We start from the raw sequence: 13018 nt of genomic DNA on the forward strand, positions 1-13018 counted from the left end.
ACCTGACAGGATTTTAGGATGTTGTTACTAAAATGAACTTCATTAGAAGAAAGTAAAAAAAGGCATGCATTTAAAGAAAATGCGTTATAGTTGAGTTATACTTGTGAAGGCAAACACAGCATTGTCAATATTTAATTAAGCTTTGTCTTTTTTCAGAATTGGCCCCTTGGAGGCTATAGCCTTATTTCAATTACTGCCGTCTGTGCTACAGATGGTTTTGGAAACCCTTTTTGGAATTAAACTTATGAACCTGGTTTATAGGGACAATGAGAAAACCAGCTCTGTTTATGCAGAGTCACACCTTATTAAAACCAAGACCGGCACTTTGCATTGGCAATTGGCATTTCCTGGACCTTATTCACTAACCTGACTTCCAATTACTTTTTATTTTTTAGAAAAAAGGAAAAAGAAAACTTACAAAAATCATAACACATTACATGTAAGTATGTACTGTTTGAATTATTCAAAGGAAACATTCACGTTACCATAACGAAGATTTTAAAAAGTATTCCCCAACCCTCCAGGAGTTCCTGGAACATATTATCCTAATGACAGTGTACTCCCCGTCCTTTAGAGGTAACTGGTAGTCACTTCTATACTTTTCTGGTCACTTTTGTCACCTAGTATAGATCCCTCAGTACTATTGTTCCATGGTTTGTTTTTTGAATTTTATGTAAATGGAATCATACAGTATACATTCTCCAGCATTTGCCTTCTTTGGCTCAATGTCTTGTTTATGAGGTACAAACGATGGCTTGCCCCCCCGTTTTTATAAAAACAGTTTCACAGAACCACAGCCACTGCCGTCACTTACACACCCCCTGCGCTGTTTGTATATTACGAGGGCAGCGCTGAATGACTGCAGCCTGGTTCAGGCTGCCCACGGTGTTTGCCACTCGGCTTTAACAGCCTGCCAGCTCCTGATTTAAATATTGGACTTCATTTGCTAATACTCTGTTTAAAAAACTTCGCAGTGATTTTCATGAGAGACATCGTACTTGTTTTTCTTGTAATGTCTTGGTCTAATTTTGGTATCAGGATAATCTTAGTTTCACAAAATGATCTAAGAAGTATTCTTAACTTGTCAATCAATGTACAACTAGTATTGTTTCTCCCTTTAAATCTTTAATAGAATTTACCTAGGAAGCCAATGTGGACTATAGTTTTGATTTGGGGGAAATTTTTAACTATGAATTCAGTTCCTTTAAACAGGTATAAAGTTATTCAATTTAAAAATTTTTGATATGTGAGTTTGGGTGATTTTTCTTTTATTGAATTTATTGGGTGTCACTGGTTAATAAAATTGTATAGGTTTCAAGTATACAGTTCTGTAATACATCATCTGTATACTATATTGTGTGTTCACCACCCCAAGTCTAGTCTCCTTCCATCACCCTTTATCATCCCTTTACCCTCTTCTATCTCGCCCCTCCCCCATTCCCTCTGGTGGTCACCCAATTGTTGTCTGAATCTATGAGTTTTTTTTTTTGCTCTGTTCCTTCAGATCTTTCATCTAGTCCCCCAGCTCCCTTTCCTCTGACAGCTGCCAGTTGGTTTTCTGTATCTGTGAGTCTGTTTCTATGTTGCATGTTCGTTATTTTGTTCATTAGCTCCCACGTACAAGTGGAATCATGTGGTACTTCTCTTCCTCGGACTGGCTCGTTTCCCTCAGTGTGATGCTCTACAGGTCCACTCATGTTGTCACAGAGAATAAGATTCCCTTCTTTCATTTAGAGCTGTATGGTATTCCACTGTGTAAATTCACCCAGCCTTTTTATCCACTCATCTACTGATGGACACTTGGGCTACTTCCAAATTTTGGCTATTATAAATGAGGCTGCAATGAACAAAGGGGTGCATACATTCTTTTGAATTAGTGTTTGGGGTTTCTCTGAATAAATTCTCAGAAGCAGAATCATTAGATCATAAGGCACTTCCATTTTTAACTTTTTGAGGCAAGTCCACATGGCTGTCCACAGTGGCTGCAGCAATCTGCACCCCCACCAATGTCACAAATGGTTCAGAACAGTAATTTCTAACCAGTGTGCTGGAAGAATTTTTAAACCATGCAATACCTGACTACTTAGTCAGTGGCACTGACTTGCTTCCTCTTGGATTGTCAAAAAAAATGACAACAGTCAACACAACAACAGTTGTCTGATGTGAATGAATAAAAATTATACCTATTTTTTGTCAGATCGGCAAAATATATAATTTTTTTTTGGTGTGCCATAGAATTTTAGTAATTAGTTCATGTGTGTCATGAAATGAAAAGGTCATTTATTGATCCCTAGGCCTCTGTCCCTCTGCCTCTCAGAGTTTTTAATGACAGGTTGACAACCCCCCATCCAACACTGTCCTGGTAGTGATTTCAATGTCCAGATATCTCAGTCTTCCGCAATCCCGGCTTCGTAGTTCCTTGACCTCCTCTCTCCCAAAGACCTTGACCTCCATATCATTTGTAACTTACTCCCATGGTCATACCTAACTCCTTGTCACCACCAATACATAGCAGCCTAGATATCCCACTCTCCAATCACCCCTCATCTACTTTTAGGTCTCTTACTCTCTCTCACCTCCAACTCCGAAACTCCTCTGATACTGGGCCTACAATTTACCGCAATCACTATTCTTCACCGTTCCTCATGCATGTCATGTTCTCACTTTCCTTCTTATTCAGTTAAAATGTAATGGTCAATCATCTTGGTTGTTCTCTTGCCTCTCTCTTGATTTAGCACACTCTCATACTTGATATAGCCTTAATGAAGTCATGTGCCCAAATCTGGGGAGCTAAATGTGGCTGCAGAAAGAATCATCTCTCTTTAAATTCATAAATATTCATCATCTCAGGGGAATCCTCAATGCTACCCACCACTCAAAACTCTACTTCCCTAGTCAATTTCTTTACTCTCCTAGATGACTATTTGATGGCTTCCAATCTCTCCTCAGACGTTCGACGTCTTGCCCTCTTTGCTTCCCATATTACTAAAAGAACAGAAATAATTTGAAAACTCCTAAGAGTTCCCACCACATTTCTACACTTATTTTTACCTCTGTGCATCTACCATGACTCCCTTCTCTTCCTATGAATAAATTGTACCTGCTCCTAGCCAAGGCTACCCACCTATCCAGGCATTGCATTTAACCTTTTACCTGATATCACTGATACCTGATATTTCTCTAGCTGATACCACTCCTTGAGCTTTTTCCCTGTCTCTCCTGCACCACTTTTGTTGAGTGAGCCATTCCCATCATTATAAACATATCGTCACCTTCATATTATTTGAAATCCTACAATTCTGACCCCATTCACCCATTTAGATACTATTGTATTTTTTTCCTTTTAAAGAAAATTTCTTCAAAGCTTAATTATCCTCACGGCCTCAAATCGCTCTCTTCCCATTCTGACTTGAACCAACTCCAATAAAGCCTTTTTGCCCTCAATGCTTCATGGAATGTACACTTACCAAGGTCAGCAATAAATTTGATGTTGCTAAAGTCAATGATTGATTCTCATTCCTTATCTTACTTGACTTTTTGACATGAGACATCAGCTCCACTGTTCCTTAAATCATTTTCTTAAAAATTTGACTTCCAAGAAACTATATCCTCCTTACTTCTTCCTTGTCTCCAGTTACTCCTCAGTTTCTTTTGCTGATTTAGGTCACTACCCCACCACCACAGTCAGGATACAGAACAGTCCTATCACGTCCTAAAATTCCCTTGTGCTCTTTCTTTGTCATCACACTCTTCCCCCAACTTCCAATCCCTGGCAACCAAGGATCCATGCTCCATATATAACATTTAAAAAAATGTCCACTGCTCTTTCATTGGTGAATGATCACACAAAACACATAACCCACCCCCAGAGTAATGCAGAAAAACATTTTTAAAACCTCTTCTTTTAGGAGTTTGAGTGAGTTAAAAAACTGAAAAAGCTTTTTGTAGAATTTAGATATCAGACTTTCTTAAAGCTGGTTTGACACTAAAACAATTTCTTTAATATTTCTGTGCTTGAGTATGTCACCAAATTGCTGGTGATCTGGGCTGTTTGTTAATGTGCTTGTTATTTCTCAGATCCATAACCTCTACACAGAAGGGCTGGTCATGCATGTTAAGACCATTCTTGTCAGCAAAGAATAGTTTCTTCCTAGAAACCAGGACCAGAACTCAACTTGAAGGAGCATGTTGAAGGTATCATCTTTACTATTCACAAACTCTTAGATACCACCCCTCTACCCCAGACAGAATCAGGGCTACACATCTCTTCAGTGGCCTTTCCCTGTTGCCACCAAAATCTTGTAAGAAGAATGTTTACCTGTGACAACACTGGGGATCTTGGAGAGAAAGCTCTTGACTGTTCTGATGGGCACACCCCCTGTCTTGTCATCTTGCATCTTTGTAATGATGTCTTCAATCTGAAATTAGAGAAAAGAAGGATTACTGTCTCCCACAAAGTAATAGTAAATGGTATCTTCATGAACAGTGAAAATGCGGGAACATGGATGCCAACAACAGATATCAGGAAAAGCCGCTGTCTGGTCAGTCAGTAAACACAGTAGCAGGATCTTCTGTAGACCATGTGCTGTGGGTGGGAGGTTAGGGGTCGTATACAACAGCATAATGCGTGGTCTGTAAGAATAACCCACAGTTTCACAAGGTAAGGAGCGAGAAACACATAGGAGTCCTGATGGGCTACAACATGTAAGTCAATAAGTATGTGGTGAAATTCCTCCTCTTTCTCAAATGAAGTTGACATGTAGGTTCAACCATATGAAGTTGCTATATTCAACCTAAAACCATGTCAGTTTCCTATAGTTTCACCTAATATAGTAACACACTGCTGTTAGAAAGTATGGACGGGGTGCCTTTGGGATCAGAAAAAGACCCAGCCAGAGTCACATAAGAGGGGAAAAAAAGACTATAAATCAAAATATGGAAAGCTCTGAAATTGAGAGCCTGGAGGACAAGTCTCAGTGGTTGTGGGTGGTCGTGGTGTGAGGGTAGCCACCTTTAGCCAGGCTAATGGAGAGCAAGGACAGACTTCTGTCCTTTAGGCCTAAGGAAGACCACATTCTCAAGAGAAAGGCCAGGGTGGGCTGTGGCCTGGAGCCAGGTGCAATCTTATTGATGAAACCAGATATGATGGGCTGTGGCTGGGCATCTCTGTCGGTTAGAGCAGCGTCCCATTACGCCAAGGTTGTGGGTTCAATCCCCGGTCAGGGCAATACAAGAAACAACCAATGAATGCATAAATAAGTGGAACAATAAATTGATGCCTCTCTTTCTCTAAAATTAATAAAGAAAAGTGTTAGAAAAGAGAGCAGATACTATGTACATACTTTAAAAACAGAACAGAGAGAGGGGATGGACTATCAAGGAGGTAGGCACCTAAACTGGGAAACTTAGGTACAAACAACCAGTGTGTAGCTAAGGATTTACAAGCTTGGGCAGAAATGTCCAGAATAGGATATAGAAAAATCGGTAACAAGGACATAGGGTTTGTTTGTTTGTTTGTTTGGGGAGTAGAGAGGGCACCTGGAAAGGGGGGACGATGATGTTTAGTGCTCCCACACATTTTGCTCCACTGAGCAATAGGGTATCTTGGAAACACCAGGATGGGTTTTCTGAATGCTTCCAGAACAGAGTCACGCGATATTAAATCTAGAAATTTAAAGCTGTAGCTTACCTAGTCTAACATACTAGTAATGCAATTTGAAGATGAGTTTCTCAGTTATATGATTAATAACCTCTTTGAAATAAATAGATAACTCACCAGAGGCAAAGTTGGATATGGCATAACTTAACAACAACAACAACAATAATAAATAAAATATATTAATAATTTATTATGTACTAGTAGTTATTGTACACATAGTATCCTATTTAATCCTCATAGTTATTTCATAAACTAGATTGTACTATTATCCTTATTTTCATATAATATAACCAAGATTTAATGAAGTGTACCAATCTAGGTTATGATGTGGTAACAAAAACTCTCATAATCATAATGGCTTAATAAAACCAAAATTGTTTTTCTCTCATGCTCCAAGTCTATTGCAGGCCACCAGGGACTATGCTAATTGTAGTTATTCTGGGACCCAGGCCCACAAAGCTGCCACCATCTTGAATGTTGCTGGTCATTTTGTGAGGGACGAAAGAAAATTCTGGAGAATCTTGCACTGGTTATTAAATGTTATAGCCCAGAAATTATACAGAACACATTTACTCACAATTCTTTGGGCAGAACTAGTTCCATGGCACCACCCAACTACAAAGGAGCCAGGGGTCCAGTCATCCAGCTACCAGGAGAAAAGAGGAACTGACCACCTGTGAGTAGCATCAGTGACCATCACAGAGGTTAAACAACCTGCCTGAGGTCATATAGCTACCCAGTTGCAGATCTGAGTTTGACCCCAGCCACAGACTTCCAGGCTTCCAACCCCTGGGCTGGAAGATCCCCAGCTGGAAGATTCCAACCCAATAAGATCCCCAGAAACCCAGCCAAGCAGGGAGACCATTCTCCCCTGGATATTTCTGGGTTTTTCTGAGAGGCACCACTAGTGAGAGAGAATCTGAAGCTTCCGACCCCTTAGGCAGAGGATGGATATATCAGCTAGGAAAGAGGGCCATTCTCTAAAGACCTGCACTCTGTCAGATGACAGGAACAGAAGGATTTTCATTCGCATTCAGGTTAACAGCTTTAGCTGGTGCCCTGCCCTTTGTCTTCTAAACTCAACCCAACGATTTAGAGTAGATTGAGTATTACTGATAGTCAAGTGGAGTGATTCCTAGAGAAATGGACATTTTCAAAGTCATCTATGCTTTGATCTAGTATGCTTTGATCCAGTATGCTATCTGAAACCCAATGTATGAGTTACATTGCTGCTTTTTATGACATGGCCGGAAAATCATGGAGAATTGGAGGGAAGCCATTATTTCAATTCAGTGGGAACCCTGACTTGTCATTAGAGGGTAATGATTTCCATTCTGTGCTGATGTGAGCTAGATGGAAAGATGGGCTTTGCACAAAGTCCCCATGATGCTCTTATTCTCTGCTCTGTTTCATTGCTTTATCACACCATTCATCTTCACTATTATTATATGTTTCAGGTATATAACATTATAATCCAACATCTGTGTAAACTTACAAAGCAATCACCCAAGACCTATCCTCTTCTGTTGGCCCACGATGGGCCAAGAGGTATATCACTCAGCGGAGGTCACCGCTAGATCACAAGGACAATCTCCTTAACTGGCCAGAGAGGCGTCGCATCCCAGCAGTGGTGTACCACATCAAAGGTGTAAAAGAATGTTTCATCGGTCCCCAATTCCTGACTCCTCTCTGTCATTAATATACATCTAAATCCTGGCTCTGGCTTCATGGAGGGCAGGGTCTGCTCCTTGACTTTTTGGCTTGGTCATGTGACTCTCCTGGTCAGTGGGATGTCATCGAACATCACAGGGACAGAGGCTTTTAGTATACCTGCACGGTTAAGATCACCTTCACTCTTGCCCTCCTGCATCAGACAGTTGTTATTCCAAGGAAGATGAGAGACATCTGGGGAGGAAGGGACCTGCCCCTAGTTAGATCAGTTAAACCCCAGCTGCCCTGCAGACTCGTGAGCAAGAAATAAATGCTTTTTGTTATATGCCACTGAGGTTGAGGTGGTTTGCTAGGCAGCAAAATTGTGGCTATGGCTGACTGATACAACAGCGCCCTGAAAAAATGCACTTATTAGAAATTGCTGAGGCCACAACAAATACCTGGTAATAAGAATCAGTGAATCTTAGATGATATCCTGGAATCCAACCCATTTTAAGAATGGAGAAATTCAGTCTGCACCATTCACTATCTACTAAAACTTCTTAGGGTCTATACACTCCACAGCTCATTCCACTGCTGTGTCGGGCAGATTTGTGGGAGCTGAGTTTGATTCTGGAGTGAGGGCCACCACAGCAGCAGCTAATAATACTGTTTCTGGAAATTTTTTGTCATGGTTTCTAGAGAAATGCTAGGAGTATAGACATATCAAAAAGTTAAAAGTCAGTCAGGGCACATGCCTGGGTTGCAGGCCAGTCCCCAGCAGGGGACTCACGAGAGGCAACCATACATTGATATTTCTCTCCTTCCCTTCCCCTCTAAAGATAAATAAACACAATCTTCTTTTTTTTTTTAAAGTGAGCTCCCAGGAGATTGTGTAAATTATAATGACAAACATTTTCAGGACACCTATATTATGATCAATACTGTCTTAGGTATTTTCAATAAATTATCTAATTTATTTACTACCCTTAAAATTTACTTAGTAAACATGTTGAAATTGAGGCTTAGAAGGATTAAGGGGTTTATCCCAGGACCCAAGGCTAGTAGGTGGCAAAGCCGAGATTCTTTTTTTTTTTTTAATTTTCAAATTATTTATTTTTTAAAAATATTTTATTTATTTATTTTTAGAGAGAAGGGAAGGGAGGGAGAATGAAAGGGAAACACTGATGTGAAAGAGAAACATTGGTCGGTTGCCTCTCGCACCTGCCCTGAATGGGGATGAAGCCTGCAACTCAGGCATGAGCCCTGACCAAGAATCAACGGACAGCCCTTCGCTTTGCAGAATGAAGCCCACCCAACCGAGCAACACCAGTCAGGGCCAAAGCCGGGATTCTCGCCCGAGTCTTTCTGACTCCAGTGCCCAAGCTCTGTCTATCAAATGTAAGACTTATCTTTGCATCCTTAACCAGTGCCTGCCAGCATGCTTTTTCACATACGGGCACTTAATACTGTTTGTACTGAAGAGAACATTTAGTTCAGTCCTAAGGGGGTAGAGCAGGAAACAGAAATTGATCCGGATAATCAGATTATTAACCATTTCTGAACTGATTTAGGAGCTCAGCATTCTCTCTCTTTGTCCCAAGGGCTTATTTGGATTTATCTTCTACTGATGGATCACATCTTCTGGGTTGGGAGCAGGGAGATGGGGAAGTATCTATACTTCTATTTTCTTGACTGTTCAGGTCTATCTAATTTATGACATCTTTTGTTCCAGAAGAAGAGCAACATTGGTACCCTGACATTCTTTAATATGAAGTTCTGTGGCATTGGGGAGCGCGTTGGACCTACATTTCACTGTGCCCGTCAATTAGCAGGTGACCCTTATCTGACAGCCAAGCGATGCAGAGCAACCACGGGGCCAGCTTGGCTGGTTCTGCCTGGATGGGTCACAACAACCAGCACGCCCTTCTCCGAAGGGCTCAAACCTCTGCGCGGACATGCAGGTATAACATTTTTCTAAACAGCAGGAAAAATGGAAATCATTATACCATAGGGTAAATTTTCTTTGAAAAGAGGAATACTGTGAGACCATAGAGGTAATTCGCTGAGACAGCCACGGGGTACAAGAGAGAGTGAGGAGTAACGATCCTCTCTTTTCAAACTAAACCCACAGCAGGACAACAGGACAACAGGACAGCAGGACAGCAGGCCTGAGGCCCAAGGGAAATGTAGCCTCAGCTTCACTTACTTGCTGTGTTGACCTTGGACAAGTTACTTAAACTCTCCGGACTTCACTTCCCTCATCTCTACAGCAGTAGGTTTGGTTAAGCAAGGTATCTTGTTCTAAAACACAGGAGACTTGTTTGACTTGACAAATGCAAATCTGTGTCTGTGAGGAAAGGGTAGGACAGGCCATCAGACCTCGGGGTTCCCATTGCCTACGTTGCCTATCTTCCAAGTGGATCCATCTCCAATGTTTCCCTGGGCTAAGAGGTATGAAAGGAAGGGTGCTGGGGAGGACCACAAAGTTTTGATGTTTTGAGAAATCCTTTCGGACCAGTGGCATCAGAAGCCAGACTGGGACATGGACTGAAGAGGCCCTGACACTTGTCCTTCTTGACCCGCTGCTGCCTGCTCCTCTCTGCTCATACAGATGACATTTCTAACAGAAATGACAAGGGGCAAAACCATTTTTTTTCTGAAAATTATTATCCAATGAGTTCATTTATTTAGCTCCTCCAATTTTGCCTCAGTGAAAGATTAAAAAATGCTAAGAATAGGCAAACTCTGTTGTCATTCTTTTTCTAAAAAAAGCCACCACAACTTTAGCAAAGAAGGCAGAGTATGCCTCAGGCATGAAGGTCTTTTTTATTGAAGCGTTTCATCTTGACTTTGCAATCAGTTACCTATTTCTAGCTGAAACATTCTAGCTACTAATAACTGTCAGTTCAGCTCCTGTATTTCATTAAAGACCCTTTTGTTTTGGTGCCTGTGAATGAGCGAAAATGACTCTTTGGACACATCTTATCAGCCCGGAGGCAGAAATCAGAACTGGCAAATGATAATCATATTTCTTAATCCAAAACATTCATGCTTCACTGACCATGCTGCATCCCATATGGGTTCCATAAGATAGGGTCATTTCTCACTTTTATTTTCAAAAACACAGCACACTGTGTAAGTGTAAAGTTACACTTGTAAGTGTGTTCAAACGTCCCTTACTAGTTTAGTGGACATTTATTGAGCATCTACAAAGTGCCAGGCATTGTTGTTGCTGGTTTTTTTTTTAAGATTTTATTTATTTATCTTTAGAGGGGAAGGGAAGGAGAGAAGGAGAGAAATACCAATGTACAGTTGCCTCTCGTGAGTCTCCTTCTGGGAACTGGCCTGCAACCCAGGCATGGCCCTGACTGGGAATCGAACTGTGATCCTGTGGTTCGCAGGCCCGCGCTCAATCCACTGAGCTACATGCCCCCAGGGCTGAGGCACTGTTTTGTTACTGTGGTAATAAAAGTAGGTAAAAGACAAAACCTGTTCCCCTTTATCATGGACTAAAACGGTTCAGAAAGATTCAGGGATCTAGGCTCGCCATTGAGGATATGTTAGAAACAGCAGAGACACATACGGGCTCTGAAGGAGCTGGCAGGTGACGTACTAAGACGTGCCACACTGTCAGAGGCCCTCGGCAGGGAAGCCATCAGAGACTCCCTATCGTTTTCATCATTGCATTCAAAAGTCTGATTTCAACAACAGGAAGGAAATGTTCAGATTCCTTGTGCTAGCTTTGACAATGATTAATGCCAGCTAATTTGTCTTCAGTTAAACTTACTGTTGAATCACTGTATACGTCTAGAATGATTTTGATAGAAAGTAAGAAAAAGTGCAACCTCCAAACATGGGGGACTGTTTTTCACACATAACAAGCAATTTGTATATGCTCACTTCCGGGTGAATTACCATGTCGGTCTTTCCCTCTGGTTGCCAGACAGCTGCCCCAGCTCCTGGCATCACTTCCACGTTAAAAAGGGAGAAAGGTGGAAAGAAGTGGGGAGTGCAGGTGCCACTGCACCTGTTCCTACTACCTGGAAAAGCATATTCCCTCCCAGAAGATCCCCGAAGATCTCTGCTTTAGTGTTATTGGCCAGAATAGGGTCACGTGGCTACATGCAGCTGAAAAGGAAACTGGGAAGAGGGTATTTTTAGCTTTTCTAGCCTCTATACTACACGGAAGCAGAAGAGAATGGAAATGGGGTTGGCTTAACCAAGTAACACTGTCTTACTGCAAAGACCCTGAATTAAAGAACATTCATAAGGGATGGTTGGGCAAGCCTTGGTTCCTCTTCATCTGTTCTCCACGCTTCCGCCTGTGTGGTACTCTTAAGAAAAAATACGATCATGTAATTCCCCTGCTTAAAGTCTGTCTCTGTGATTATTCTAAGCTCTTATTTCCTTTAACTCTCTTTCCTCTATATCAATTTTCACTTTAATTTGTACATCTACTTTTTATTAGACTGTTTTTCTTGCCATTTAATCCTAATAGCTGGTGCTCAGTAAATATTTATTGACTGCATGCATGCATGCATGCATGAATGAATGAATATCATGAGTGCTATATTCTTAAAGAATTTTATCTTGGACTCCTGCATGGAATGGGAGGCTTAACATATTAGTACCTTAGGGGTGGTGGTACCTGTCCTTTGTTATTTACATTTTTAAGATCATTCTGCTTTGGAAATGGGTTAGATAAACAGAAGTCTCAAGATTACATAAACCTCAGCAACAAGGTCGACGACGGAATTGCTTCACAGGTAACCAAACACCAGTCGAGCTAGGAGCCAGTGCTCCAAAGTGCCGCGTGTGACGTTCATGACCCAGGGCAGCGCCAGGGTAGCAGGATGAAGCAGCGCTATTTGTTTTGTCTCCTGGAGGCTTATTTTTACGTCTTTAATATTACCACAGGTACTGCTTCATAAATTCCTTTTATGGAGAAGGGATTTTCTCCGTTTAAATGAAGAGAGAAGCCAGCAAGAGTGACGTTCTAGGTCAGTGAACAAACGGCTTCTTGACGATGCTTTAGGGGGAATTACTTTCCCCCGAGCTTGGCTGGACCACTCAAACCTCAGAAGGCACTGCTTCTATGGTATAAGAATCTGTTGTTCGCTTGGAAACATGAGTCAAGCAAGTCCTTCATGCAAACTACAGAGAATAAAGACTCTGACTGCAGAAAGCCAGCTACATTGCAAACGAGGAAAATAAACACTGGCCAGTGAAACACTCCAGCAATATCAGAGCACCTAAAATCTCCTTATGATAACCTCCTCAAATCACCCCAATCTGAGTATGCCATCTGTTGTTTATTGAGAACCATCCTCCCTTTACAGATAAACACACCGATAGTCAGGGAGAGTAAATTGCCCAAGGCCAAAGGAGACTGGTGAATAATGAGATTATTGGTATCGCACCCAGGCAGTCTTGCTCTCGAGCTGGCTCCTGCACCAGCTGCCAGGGCGGTTCCTGGGGCGGCCTCAGTTCTTCTAAGGCTTTAGCCGAGTGGAAGAAGATGCAGAAGACGGGGCCACATCCTATGCTGCGAAGTTTAACACACAGTGTGGAAGGCAGAAGACTGGTCCCCCTAAAAGATGCCCACATCCTAGTCAGTGGGGCCTATAAGTATGTTCTCTCTCCTGGCAAAGAGACTTTGCAGATGTGGTTAAGGTTAAGGATCTTGAGATGGGGCAATTATCCTGG

At 41.7% G+C, this 13018-nt stretch overlaps 1 protein-coding gene across 5 annotated transcripts in view; it reads right to left on the bottom strand.

The window, feature by feature from the left end:
- RGS6 (regulator of G protein signaling 6) overlaps nucleotides 1-13018 on the bottom strand; it is a 478446-nt gene that overhangs the window by 130088 nt on the left and 335340 nt on the right. For all 5 annotated transcript variants that reach the window (XM_037031645.1, XM_037031642.1, XM_037031641.1 and 2 more), the window contains exon 3: nucleotides 4319-4418. In XM_037031645.1, the coding sequence (XP_036887540.1) occupies nucleotides 4319-4418 (100 nt within the window). The remainder of the gene's footprint in view (nucleotides 1-4318; nucleotides 4419-13018) is intronic.

This window comes from Sturnira hondurensis, unplaced genomic scaffold (genome assembly GCF_014824575.4).
Source record: "Sturnira hondurensis isolate 20B ecotype Veracruz unplaced genomic scaffold, ASM1482457v3 Scaffold0021143, whole genome shotgun sequence".
In the NCBI taxonomy this organism is placed as follows: Eukaryota; Metazoa; Chordata; class Mammalia; order Chiroptera; family Phyllostomidae; genus Sturnira; species Sturnira hondurensis.